The sequence below is a fragment of the Schistosoma mansoni genome, assembly GCF_000237925.1.
Source record: "Schistosoma mansoni, WGS project CABG00000000 data, supercontig 0225, strain Puerto Rico, whole genome shotgun sequence".
NCBI lineage: Eukaryota > Metazoa > Platyhelminthes > Trematoda > Strigeidida > Schistosomatidae > Schistosoma > Schistosoma mansoni.
This window is the reverse complement of record NW_017386091.1, coordinates 285,167-298,527: the sequence shown is the minus strand read 5'-3', so window position 1 is coordinate 298,527 and position 13,361 is coordinate 285,167. Positions and strand designations below refer to the sequence as shown.

Sequence of the window (13,361 nt, the reverse complement as noted above, 5' to 3'; positions counted from 1 at the left end):
TGGTGAACATGGGCTCCAGTACCCCGAGGGAACAAATGGCGTATGAATCAATCGTTGGTCAACGGCTACCATGGTACTGCATCTCCTGACGTTTTCCACTGCCTTATGGATCAGACCTTTAGGTCAAAGCTCCAGGTGTGGGCCCCTAAGAAAACCAACTACTTCAGTTTGGGCACCTGGGCAGTATCACAGCCCTCACACAAATCAAATGAAATTTGTGTGGTGCATATATATTTGGTGCCTCCTTGTACCAATGTTTATGTGTTTAAATAAATAATAATAAATGAATTTGAGTGAACTAGGTTCCTGTATTGATGTTCGATTAACAAGGTGTATTCGTAATAACCAGAAAACTATAATAATGAAAACTCGGAGACATTTTAGACATTATAAATTTACTAATCTTTCAACCAGTTGAATAGTGACAGAATTGAGGGGAAAAAGGGATTACGAATTATTATTGATCATGTCAAGTTCGTTAGATTTTCGCCGTTATTCAACTTTTGCATTAAAGAAAAATGAACTAATAAAACTATCCACTTGGTATTATTTGGTTGAATCTTCCCATTGACGTTTAAGACTGCAATAGATCAGTCTCTTCACCCCATTGCACAAGCAAGTGGCTATCAGGACTCAGTGGCTAAGTGGATTACGTGATAGCGTTTGAAGCGAAAGATACTGGGTTCGAGTCCCAGAGTGAACATCAAGAAGTCTGAGATGCAGGTACATCCAGCTGACGAGTCCCAAATAGGACGAAACGCGCATCATGGATTCCACTGCTAGACACTATCCATCTTTGCTTATAATAAAACTATCTTTTATAAATGTCCAACATTCAGTCTGAAAGTGGGACAAGTTCTGATTAGAATGACACTTAAGGATTTTACAACCAGACCATTTTAAACAAATAGCTCAACAGAATTAATAACAATCTCCTTGGATAATCCTTCTATTTATTGTGTACAATACAATAGACGGTTCATATACGTGTAGATTGATCTGAGTAGCTTAATACTGAAACAAAAATATTATCTAGTTTTTAATGGTACACTTAACCGTGGTCAATCTCTGACGAATAACATACATAGACAATTTATTCGGTGGCGTATAGAATTGTCTTCTCCAGCAATTACTACCTTAGTAAGAGGTGGCGCATCAATAATAAACTTCCCCTTCAAGCATCCTCACTGACCACTTTCTAAATGAATATATAATCATTACCTTGCATAACTATCTAAAAGTGAATGCCAACCAGACAACAGTATAATATCTAGGCATTTAATCATATGCTGATATGATAATTGTATTTGAAGTTTATTCAAAAATTTGGAAGAAACGACTTGAAGAAATTTTCAATATCAATAGTTGAGATCATGAGGCAATTCAAGCTAGACCACCGTGGGACTCCTCAACAGTGCGCACCCACGATCCAGCCTCGCGAGATTTGAACACAGGACCTATCAGTCACACGCGCGAGCGCTTAACCTTTAAACCACTGAGCCGGCCAGCATCCAACGGTGTTAATGTCTAACTCCAACTAATCCACGAAATTGAGAGACACATCCCCTATTGTCTTCAGTGAGTTACTACCTCACAACAGACCCGATTGAACTCCACTGGTCACTGCTTCTCACTAGAACTCCAGGAAATACCTTCTGAAGCCAGTCACTAGTAAGCATATGTTGATTAATATCAGAAGGGATCGTAGGTGCACACTGCTGAGGAGTCCTACAATAGAACGAAACGGCCGTCCAATGCTTCTTGGTTTTCCATGGTGATCTAGCTTCAATTGATTCATGATCTCAATTATCGAAATTACTATAATATCCAGAAAAACCCCTTCTGATATTAAATTTTCAATAGTTGAAACTTTGACAAGTCAAGAATTTAAACTTTACCTTCCTGTTCAAAGAAGGTATGTTCTATGTCATATTCCATTATGGTTTTAATCATCTCTACCAATTTTACGATTTTTTAAAATCTCCATTTAATTAATTTATATACATGAAATTAGGGTTATGGAAATAGTTGGGTTTCATTGAAATTTCGAAACGACTTAAGTTAGACCACCGTTGGATGACGGTTCAGTGGTCTATAGGTTAAGTGTTTGCGCGCAAGATACAAGGTCTTAGGTCTGATTCTCGCGTGCAGGAATCGTAGATAGGCATTAGCATTGAGCAGTCCTATACTAAGATGAAGCGCCCTTACAGGCTTTAATGATGATCTAACGTAGATCGGTTCAAAATTTCTTGATGATGCAACACCTCCTCTATGTGTACAGAATTAAGTAAGTGACATCATTGAAAAGCAACTTTAAACCAGAGATATTACATAATTCAAATGAAGGTAATGTACGAAAAACCGTTTGTAAACGTATGACTCCTCGATAAGTGTAATCTATATCATGGAAGTATTAAGCTCTAATACTAGAATGATGTATATCCAACGAATAGTTTCAGTGACATCAAATTAGTTATATGAAGATGTTACTTACTGGTTTAAGCACTTAACTTTAATCGACCGAGATTTTTTAACAACTGGATACTATCGTTTCTCTGTACATAATAAATTCAATTTTAAAGATCAAAGAATAAAATCGATTGTTTAAATTAGATAGAATGTAGTTAGCAACAGCGACCCGATAAGTCCGTTTTGTCCTACCTGGAATTTGTTACAATCGATGCCCGCACTGGAATTCGAAACCCATTAGCCTTTGTTCTAAACATTTAACCATCCACAAACTGTGCTCTGATAGCCACTGACTTGTGCAACGAAAATGATTTCAATTTCTAGGTGTCGGATAGTGACCATTACACAATTTTACCCAAATAACTGTAGATATCGAGTTAATCCCCCCCAAAATATGCCACATCAATTGAAGCTTTTAATACCCACAATGTGGAGATGAAAACTAAAAAAATTATAGTTTCTTCGCTTAACATATAAAATATTGACCATTAGAACAACATACTCAGCATAAAAATATCACTGACTACAAATACCCCGGTACTGCTGAGGATGGGGAGAGCTATCTCTCTCTCCGAATGCTCTCACATGGCCACGCTCAAATAGCCACTCTAAGGGAAGTTCTACTCACCTCCCTCTCACGGTGAGGGTGTTGTTTACGAAATCGAAAGGATAGAAAACGAATGTCCGGCACTTTAAACGGGTGGGTGGATATGGAAGATTTACCTAGGGGAGTTCAGAAACCCTCATTCCGAACCAATGATAATACATGGGCTCCAGTATCCTGAGGGAACAAATGGCGTATCAACCTATTAATGGTCACCTATTACCATGGGACTGCATCTCCTTACGTTGCTCCACTGTCTTGTGGATTAGAACTTCAGGTTTAAGACTTGGGATGTGGCTCCATAAGAAAACCACCTGTTTCGGCTTGGGCATCCGGGCAGTATTCCATCCCTCACACAAACCAAAAGATATCACTATTCATAGTAAAACTTTATGTAATGAAAATAAGAAAACTCTGTACACATTCACAGAAGCTGAAATTAACAAAATTTGAAGTACAATTGTCATTTATTTACAATCTAACACGAAGTATCATAAACCACTGAAGAAAATACCTAATGAGGCAATAACAATACTGAATTGAACGATAGTACAAATAAGCGGATTACATTCATTAGGCTTAATTGATAATTTCATCTGGATTCTTCGACGTGAACAGTTTAATAAGACGTCTAGCAAATTCAGGACCTAAACGTCTTTTTGTTGATAAGATACCTGCACCACGACGTATTTCTAAATTAGCTAATTCTATTTCAAATGGATGAATAGATTTTTGATTTGAAGATGAAAGTGTTGTTTGACAATTTGAATCTGAATAAAATAAGAAGTTAATGAAAGATCTATAATAATGAGGTTATAATTTTAAATGAGAGAGAAAATACCACTTTTATTTTACAAACAATGATGACCAATGGTGCACATGGGCTCCAGGATTCTAAAGAAACAAATAACGTATCAACTTATCGTTAGCCCCCAAATGCCGTGATACGGCAGACAGTGGGGAGAGTCCGCTCCCCACCCTCGAAATGCTCTCACATGGTCACGCGTATATAGCCTCTGTCAGGGAAGTCCTACTCACTGCCTTCTCGTGGCATTACTGTTGTTTACGAAATTGAGAGGACGAAAACTAAATGTCCGGCGATTTAACCGGGTTGGTGGATATGGAAGATTGACCTAGGGGAGTTGGAAAACCCTGATTCCAAACCAATGGTGCACATGGGCTGGCTCCAGTATCCTGCGAGAACAAATGGCGTACGAACCAATTGTTGGTCACCGGCTACCATGGGACTGAATCTCTTCACGATGCTCCACTGCCTTGTGGATCAGACCATTAGGTCAAAGGCTCTGGGTGTGGCCCCCTAAGAAAACTACCTGTTTCGATTTGAGCATCTGGGCAGTATCCCAGTTCTCACACAAATCGAATGATCTATTTGGTGCCTCCTTGTACCAGTATTTAGGTGTTTAAATAAATGAATAAATAACGTGAAATTCTAGATTGGTTTTATATGAACAATGAAGACACATTGCTTAATGGCTGGATATGTTGAATGCAAATGTGATTTAACATCAGAATAGGATAATGTAGTCATATAAGTAATATATGTAACTCTACGAGATATTATTACGAATATTCGTTTGTTGTACTCGTTTTTTAATTGGTTAGTGGAGTTCGAAGGAGACTGTTGAACAAATAGAATGTAAGCTTTTTCAGTTATTGGTCTGATCATCATAAAATGAACTGGTTTATTAATGCGTCCTACAATCCAGTGATTCGATCGTGCGAGCAATAATAACAGAGTACCATTTGGTTATTATAAAAAATTCCAATTTATTCATTCCATTGAGCAAGCCATGTCTGTTTGAATATAATAAATAAGTAGATGGCATGTTGAGCATTTGAAGTAAAAGATACTGGGCTCAAACTCCATTGTATCTATCAACACGGATGAAGGCACATGCAACTGACGAGTCCCAATGAGGACGAAACCTATGTCCTAGACTCCACTACATAACTCTGCTTATAAGTATTCCAATTCATTTGAAAAACAGAAACATATAAAATTTACCTTGATTGCTTGATTGAATTTCTGCTAATTTGCATGCATTATAGAATGATCTTGCAGTTGGATATACCAAAGTGATAGCATGAGCAATTTCACCAGTTAATCCACGCCATTGACCAAGTTGACTAAGCCATACTCGGCTAGACCATAAATGTAAATTTTGTTCTTGATTAGCAGTTAGTGATTCAGAGTCATTGTTTATAGTTATTGGTGCTTTACCAGGACCACGACCACGTGAGGCACAACCGCTCAAACCTTTATGTATAGTATTTGGTAGAAATGACAGTCCTTCATCTCGTTCTAAACGTCCTTGCCTATATAAGAGAAAACAAATATGGTAGAAGATTATGACATTTATTCATATATTTTTATTGGCTTTCCTACCAAGTGTATACTTTCATGTATTTAGCTAAAACCATATCCTTTATTTATATTATTTAAACACATAAACACTGGTACAAGGGGGCACCTCACATGGCCATGTGCATACAACCACTGCCAGGGAAATTCTACTCACTGCCATCTCTCACCATTACTGTTGTTTAAGAAATTGAGGGGATGAAAAACGAATGTCTGGTGCTTTAACCAGGTTGGTGCATATGGAAGATTCACCTAGGGGAGTTGGGAAACCCTCATTCCAAACCAATGATATACATGGGCTCCAGTATCCTGAAGGAACAAATGGTGTATCAACCTATTAATGGTCACCTATTACCATGGGACAGCATCTCCTTACGTTGTTCCACTGTCTTGTGGATTAGACCTTTAGGTCAAAGGCTCAGTGTGTGGCCCCCTGAGAAAACCATCTGCTCCGGTTTGGACACCCTAGCAGTATAGTATCCCAGTCCTCACATAAATCGAATGATTTGTGTGGTGCATATCTATTTGGTGCCTCCTTGTACCAATGTTTATGTGTTTAAATAAATAAAGTATGTAAAGAAGACAAAAAGAGGAATTCATTTTAAAAGAAGAATCTTACTTAAATTGCCTTTCTGCCAACGATCGTGTAATCGCATTTAAAATCATAGCAACATCATGTAAATTCGATGTGACACGAGTACTGTGTACATGCCAATTTAATTGTAGTTCAGCGCATAATTCATTAATTGATATATACGATGAAGAAGTATTCTTTGATGATGACAAATGGTTGGTTCTGAGTGAGAAAACATTAAAGGGCAAACAAAAAATATATGGGTATTATTTTTGCAGCATACGATGGCGTGACAGTGAAGAGTGATCAGTAGTTGAACAACTGCTTCCGGCTGTTAAGCTCTCTTTCACTCTTAATTTCACACCTTGTTAGGATTTAACAGTGAATAAGATTTGTGTACTACAACTACATTACTTATGAGTAACCAGTTTATTGTCGTACAATTTCCTTGAAATGATGGTGATTTGCAGCTTAATTGGATACTTATGCATATGAGTTCTCCAAACTAGATGGTTTGATTAGAGAACTCTTGTTACTTTCATAAATGATATCCCTAAAGCTTACTTTAATGAAATACTCTAATATGGACGAGGGTAGGGATAAACCACTCATTCTCTCAAAATCCCTCCTCATATGGCTACATGTATATAGCCACTGTCAAGCAAGCCTTATTCACTCTGTTCTCACGGCAGAAGTCGTTTATGGAAACGACAGGGTCGAAAGCGAATGTCACGCGCTTCAACAGGGTTGGTGAGTATTGAGGACCCATCTAGGAGAAATAGCAAACCCTGATTCTGAATCAGTGGTGCACATCGGCTTTATGATTCTGAGGGGACAAGTGTAGTATGAACCAATTTTTGGTCATCGCCCACCAGGGGATCGGATTCCCTGACGTTGTTCTACTGCCTTGTGGATTGGACCTTTAAGTCAAAGGCTCGTGGTTTGATCCCCTTAGAAAACTACCTGCCTCGGTTTGGACACCCGGTCAGTATCACAGTCCTCACACAAATCAATTATAACTGCTAATGACCTCATTATTACTGTGTGGTGCACATGTATTTGGTGCCCTCTTGTACCAATGCGCTCAAATAAATAAATAAATAAAATATAGGATTGCAAAATAAAAATATAACTTACTTCGACTTAAATGTAGGCCCTGTCAAGAAAATACAGGTAACTGGTCGATTCAAATTCATTAAACTAGTGCCAAACGCAATGAGATTTGTATTCTATGGAAACAGGGGAAAAGGAATGACACTAATGGTAACTGAAAAAAAGCCATAAATGTCAATAATATTGAATTGATGACAATCTACATGTATGTGGATTTCCAAGAAACATGAATGAAGTTGGTAACTCTAAATGGTTAGGAGTAAATTTTTTTATTAGAAAATAATTCCTAACTAATGATACAGGAGAATTGTGCAGATCATTGAGTTTTAGAGTTGATATTACGGACTGACCTTAGTTAGACAACCATTGACAAACACTAAACATCTTTTTTCGTTCTAGTATAGGGCTGCTTAGTAGTATTTGCCTCATAAGGAATTAAACCCAAGACCTTAATGTCTCGCAGCAGGCAATTAACCCTCAGACCACTGTTAATATCTTGTGGTTTAGATGCCAAAATGTAGTCAATTTATGATATTGCACAACCATCTTCCAATGCCATAGGTAAGTAAATGCTTCACATCCGACATAGTTGAAATCCCCGGGCCACGACTTTTCAACAGAACTCCGGGAATTATCACTAGAACTTGATCACTAGTTACTACGTGATTATTATTAGCATACAGGGTCGTAGCTGTTCATAAGAGTGATTATTTAGTTGATTAAAATTTGGTACATGAAGAGCAGGATATCATAACAACAACAAAAACACTTTCACCTCACTACAAACTAGATGTATATCGCTGAGACTCAACGTTGTGTCAAATTATAATACATATACCTAGACATGGTGAAAAATGCTATACAACTGTTTGGGTGAATACATATGTATCATTGTCAACATCAGAGGGGTTGTTGTCGTGGAGATTGTTTAGTTTTATTGAAATCTTGAACCGACCTAAGTTGGATAACCGGTGAAAATACTGGAGTTGAAGTAGAAATTTGTGACCAGTAGAGTTTAACCGTGTCGGGTCTGAAGAAACTACCCACCGGAGGCAATGGAAAGTATTCGCAGATTATCTTCGATTGATTAGAGTTAGACTTGCACACTATTGGACACCGACTAAGTGGCCCAGAGGAAAAATTTACGTGTGCGAGACTGAAGATCCTGAGTTCGATTACCGGGTGCAGGATCGTGAATGTGCACTGCTAAGGAGTCACATATTAAAACGAAACGTCAGTCTAGTGCTTTCAGTTTTCGCTGGTTGTCTAATTTTGATCGATCCGTAATTTCCATAAAACATGTATAAATTGGTTATTAAAAATCGATACACGCCGAAGTGTTACAAGCCACTAGATCCAGTCATTTATTTTCAAAGTAAAAACAGATAGCCGATTAGTAACAACAAACCGATCTTTTATACTTCTTACTGAAGATGAAAACAATCCTCAAGAAGTAGGAAAGATTGACAATGGTGTACATTTCGGTCAAAGTTGAACATTTGACACGATGTTAAACTGATTAGAGAAATGATGCAGGATATTCATGTAGTATATCAAAGATAATTAATTCCTTCCTGTTTTTCTTACTTGTGTTGATATACTTGTCGTTTCTACAGTTGAACACTGAAATTTGGTATGTTTTATGAAGAAAATCTGATTTAGTCCAATAGTAATGTGCCACTTTCACGCTTTTACATTTACCTAGTTACCGTAATTTAAAAAAATATGAAAAGAATCTAGATTAACATTTTAGACAAAACATACCTCGTGTAACATTTGTTTAGTACCATTAGACGATTTGATGAGTAAATTTTTAATTTGATCAGCAGTTAACAGAATGACAACTTCAGGTTCGATAAATGGATTAAGTTTAATGTTCAACATTTCATCATCTGCAATACAGAAAGAATGATGAGAATAAAATAAGATAGACAGAAGATAAAGAGTAGTAGAGGTTGATTTTACTGTAAACAAAAGAATATAAAACTAGTTATTGAGGTTTGATTTTGAACCCCATCGGGTTTTAGGCATCAACTCTGCACCTCACGATATAATGCGGTCTAGGTAACCCTACACAATTTCTCACTAGTGATGGCCTAATGACTAAGATGTTCGACTTCCAGCCACCAAACTCAAGTCTCAGGCTGAAGTCACGTACTTTAGTTTGTGAAACTGAGTAGTAGTATCATTAGTCCTCACATTTAGAGTGTAGCTAATATCCGAGTACCTGGAAAACGAGTTAATTTGAGTTCAAAAATCACTAGCTCTCATAGAAAGAAATCCTGGAGGCAGAAGGAAAACACAAAAACCAGAGAACACAAGCGCACGGAATTGGAGACAGACATCAAGACAATGAACAGCAGTTGGAAACAACTGGAAAGGAGAATCGAGGACAGAGTTGGTTTGAGAATCCTGTTCGGTGGCGTATGTTCCATCAGGGGTAACAAATGTAACTAATTAATACAATTTACTTTCTATTGGACCGTTGAGTATTAATATTTTTATATCCTGAAACAGAAAATCATACTATGGAATATAACCTTGTTACAGATAGGAGAACTGGATATCTATCTCTGATCAAAAAGTAATTTGTTACCGTTGACTCAAGTTATCATCAAGTGTAAGTTGGAAAATGAGATAGTGATCACACAGAACATGAAGTAGACCTGAACAACCGTCTTCACAGTCATTTTGTAGGAATGCATCAGGATAGATCGAGAATAGTCTAAAGAATTTAACCAATACATGTAGTTAAGAGTATACTTACAAACACTTACTGTTGACCTCATAAATACACCAGAAAAATGTGACTGCAATAACAGAGACATCTCATTCATTCTAATAGTACTATATGGTTGTTTATGCCTCGTTTACTTGATCTGGATTCAGACCCATGACCTAATAGTTAATAATCGAGCCACTTCTCCATTACTAGTTTTGGAAATGTGTATTTACTTGAGAAACAATTACTAAATTAATCACAAACCCAAGTTATACTCAGCGTGAAAGCTGAAAAAGTGCCACATTACAATTGAAAAGCAATCGAGATGTGTGCGGAGGGGGGGTACAATCCTGTTTATTTCCTGAATAAACTATCATAATACTTGCTTAAAGTGTACAACACTCGAAACATCAAGATAAGTATGATCAGACCGGTTGGTTTTGATGCATTTTCTTTGGCTGATACGTCTATTGTTGGTTGATAACGTGTCCAAGTGAAGGAAAACGAGATAGGAACAGAACCATTGAGACCATTTAATCCAACAGTTTTCGGTTGAATTAAAGGTGGCAATTGTTGTGAAACACTTTTCTCCAAAGGATCATTTGAGTTAGTTAAATATTGTATGGTTGATGACTGCCAATTAGCTTCTAATTTCGATGTCAGAGATGCCAATAAACCAGACATTTGTAAGATACTTTCATCGAATTCACAAGTGATCAACTAGGAAAGTCAAAAGATTACACAAATACAAGTTAAATAGAATTAACAACAAATTATTCACTTAAGCTCTCGATCGAACAAGTATCAGGATATAAGAATAGGTGCTTAGTAGAAGACATCGTTTCAACAAATAACATGCTTGTTAGAATGAAATCAAGAATATTTAATCAATAAGTAATTAGACGGTATTAGAACTAAAAGTCATTCATCATTTAATGGAGTTATCATCTAGCACGGCTAATTTTGGAGATATACCACAAACTATCATATTATGGACACAGCCAGTAAGCTGCATACATTGCATAACCTGGTACGTATGTGCATATAAATGAGTAAAAATGTAAACATGACCTATAAGGACGTACCATGTGGTTCGAAATACAAACACCAACACTAGTCAGGGTAAGTAACTTCCTATTTTACTACCTCAGGTTAAACAAACATTGATCCACTCCTTTCAAATAACCTGATGACTGAAGACAGTAAGTTAATTGGTTGCCACTTCACAAGTGTAGGAAACGCTTACAAGCTATAGGGATTTGGATTTTCGGGATGGTTTTACTTGTTAAAATATTCAGGGGTTCCTTAGAGAAACGTGGTAGAATGAAGAAAGCGAAATAGCTACTACAAAATCTTCCAAAAATAATAATAACAATCGAAACTATTATGAGCCACGAAATAAGAAGGGTACCTGTAGGAAACACTAAGCCGATAACAATTTATGGGACGAGCTTGTTAGTAGGCCTGTGATATCAAAGGGTTTTGAGATTTTATATCATTTAGGCAAGCAGAAGATAAGTGTGTGATTGATCATGAAAAAAAAAGAATATGTACCTTAAGATTCTTGTATTTTATCTGATATAAGTTCGTAGTGATGACCATAGCTTCAAACTCTATATTGATTATATGCTCTATGACTTTAGGGCTGTCTGGATGTCCACCATTGGCTTGGTGTAGCACAGATCTATCAGCTGATAGATCTAGGTCTTTATGATTGGTTGAGAATTACTTCTCCGCAAATGAATACGAAGTTGACCACACTGAAACGGACGAATAGTGTGAAGAATCAAGAACAACGCGATGTTTATTAAGAATTTTTGGAGTGGATTATAGCTATCTGAAGAGCGATACCGAAATTATTTGCAGTGGTTACAAAGATGTTTGCAAAATAATTGCCAGCATATGGAGTTAAAAATCAGCAAAACAATAACACAAACTTACGCGATAAGCATTTTTTGGGTTTTCTAACTTTTTTAGTAGCTGCTCTGTTTTTTTAACATGATTTTGTGGTTTTCCAGTCTTAAGACAACATTTAAATCAATGGATGTAAACCATACCTGCTTACGCTTTTTACAGGGAACTACTGAAGAGTCTGTTAGTACATTTAGTTGTTCAGCCATATAAAATGAAATATAAGCCAAACATAGTGCGGTATATATGTAAGACTAAAAATCAACTAAATGGTCGACTTTCGAAGTCAGCGGAATTACGTGTGTGGTATTACCACTGTAGGATTCTTCAATATTCAATGTCTTTACGACTAGCAAACATGATGTGGCTGAATCCCTCGCGCTTGTATCTTGATGTTAGAGAATGGTACAAGTCAAAGTGAATTCGCCTTTATTAAGATAGAAAAATGATAGGCAACAGGTGAATAATTCAGATTTGTGTAGTAAGGACCGAAGCCATACAGCCTATGTTATTCCTTTTCTTGTATGCTTCTGTGAATGTCCAGTCTTCTTTTGAATGAGTCAATCGAAGGTGTGGACACCACTACTTCGGGCAGCAGGCTCCGAGTATTGATGACTCGGTGTGAAAACCTGTATGCCACGGATATTTTGTTTGTTCTTGTCTTTTGTACTCACCTTCTATGTCCTTTGAGATGTCCTGATCTTATGGGAAGAAAAAGAAAGAATAATTTAGGTCCAATATCATTTTTCAGTATTCAATACATCAAAATTAGGTCTCCTCTTGGTCCGCGGCAGGACAGAGTAAAGAGGTTCAGCTTCTTAAGCCGTTCCTTACCCTGAAGTTCTGGAATTACACGGGTAACTGCCCTCTGTACTTCTTCTAGGATATCCGAGTCACCTTTTAAACAGGGGCTTGCAGCCTGAATGCAGTTCTCAGGCTTATTTCCCACTAAGGTTGTGTATATTGTAGTGAATATGGTAGTATCTAACTTAGTGAGTGTGCGTTTTAAAGACCAGAGAGTTCTAAATCCCTTAGCTGTGACCTCCCGGCAATGAGCCGTCGTCTTGAGATCATGACTCACTGTCGCATCTAGATCACTTTGAGACCGAACCACGGGTACTGGCACTTCCTCTATGCTGTACCTATTAACCTTTGTATCCCCAAAGTGCATATGGACTCAGTTTGCCGTGTTAATAGGCATCAGTCACTCTTTAGACCAGTTAATCACAATATTTAGGTCTGCCTGAAGAGCGCATGCGTCTGCGTCTCAATTTGTTACTCGCCAGATTTTCACATTGTCAGCGGGGGAATGTACAATACTTGCGAGATCGTTTACATACAGTATAAAAAATAAAGGACCTAGGACAGAACCTTGAGGTACTCCACTAAGTACTGTGTAGTGCAATGCTTCGCTAGTCTTTCACCTCGATAATCGTTATAATACAAATCTTGACGGTGCACGAAATCAGAAGGCAAAGAGAAGCTGCTACTGCAGTTTACTATCAAATGACGCGGGACCATAAAGCTACAAAGACATGAGTAAGTATCAGCAAGCCAGCGCTGGAGTCTGTCATGTACTCTATCG

At 37.4% G+C, this 13,361-nt stretch overlaps 1 protein-coding gene across 1 annotated transcript; it reads right to left on the bottom strand.

Moving 5' to 3' along the window:
- Nucleotides 1-3,448: 3,448 nt before the first annotated feature.
- On the bottom strand, nucleotides 3,449-11,999 carry Smp_152670 (hypothetical protein). Its single transcript, XM_018791821.1, has 8 exons — nucleotides 11,923-11,999; nucleotides 11,807-11,884; nucleotides 10,297-10,585; nucleotides 8,908-9,035; nucleotides 7,168-7,259; nucleotides 6,076-6,252; nucleotides 5,100-5,410; nucleotides 3,449-3,843 (listed from the first exon to the last, which is right to left on the bottom strand). The coding sequence occupies exons 1-8, from the start codon at nucleotides 11,983-11,985 to the stop codon at nucleotides 3,653-3,655; spliced, it is 1,329 nt and encodes a 442-aa protein (XP_018647303.1). The 5' UTR covers nucleotides 11,986-11,999; the 3' UTR covers nucleotides 3,449-3,652.
- Nucleotides 12,000-13,361: the final 1,362 nt, after the last annotated feature.

Coding starts and splice junctions, on each gene's coding strand:
- Smp_152670 (XM_018791821.1), bottom strand. CDS start 11,985: ATGGCTGAACAACTAAATGTACTAACAGACTCTTCAGTAGTTCCCTGT. Junction 11,885..11,922: donor CCTGTAAAAAGCGTAAGCAG/GTATGGTTTACA, acceptor TGTTGTCTTAAG/ACTGGAAAACCACAAAATCA. Junction 9,036..10,296: donor AAATGCATCAAAACCAACCG/GTCTGATCATAC, acceptor TCTGTATTGCAG/ATGATGAAATGTTGAACATT.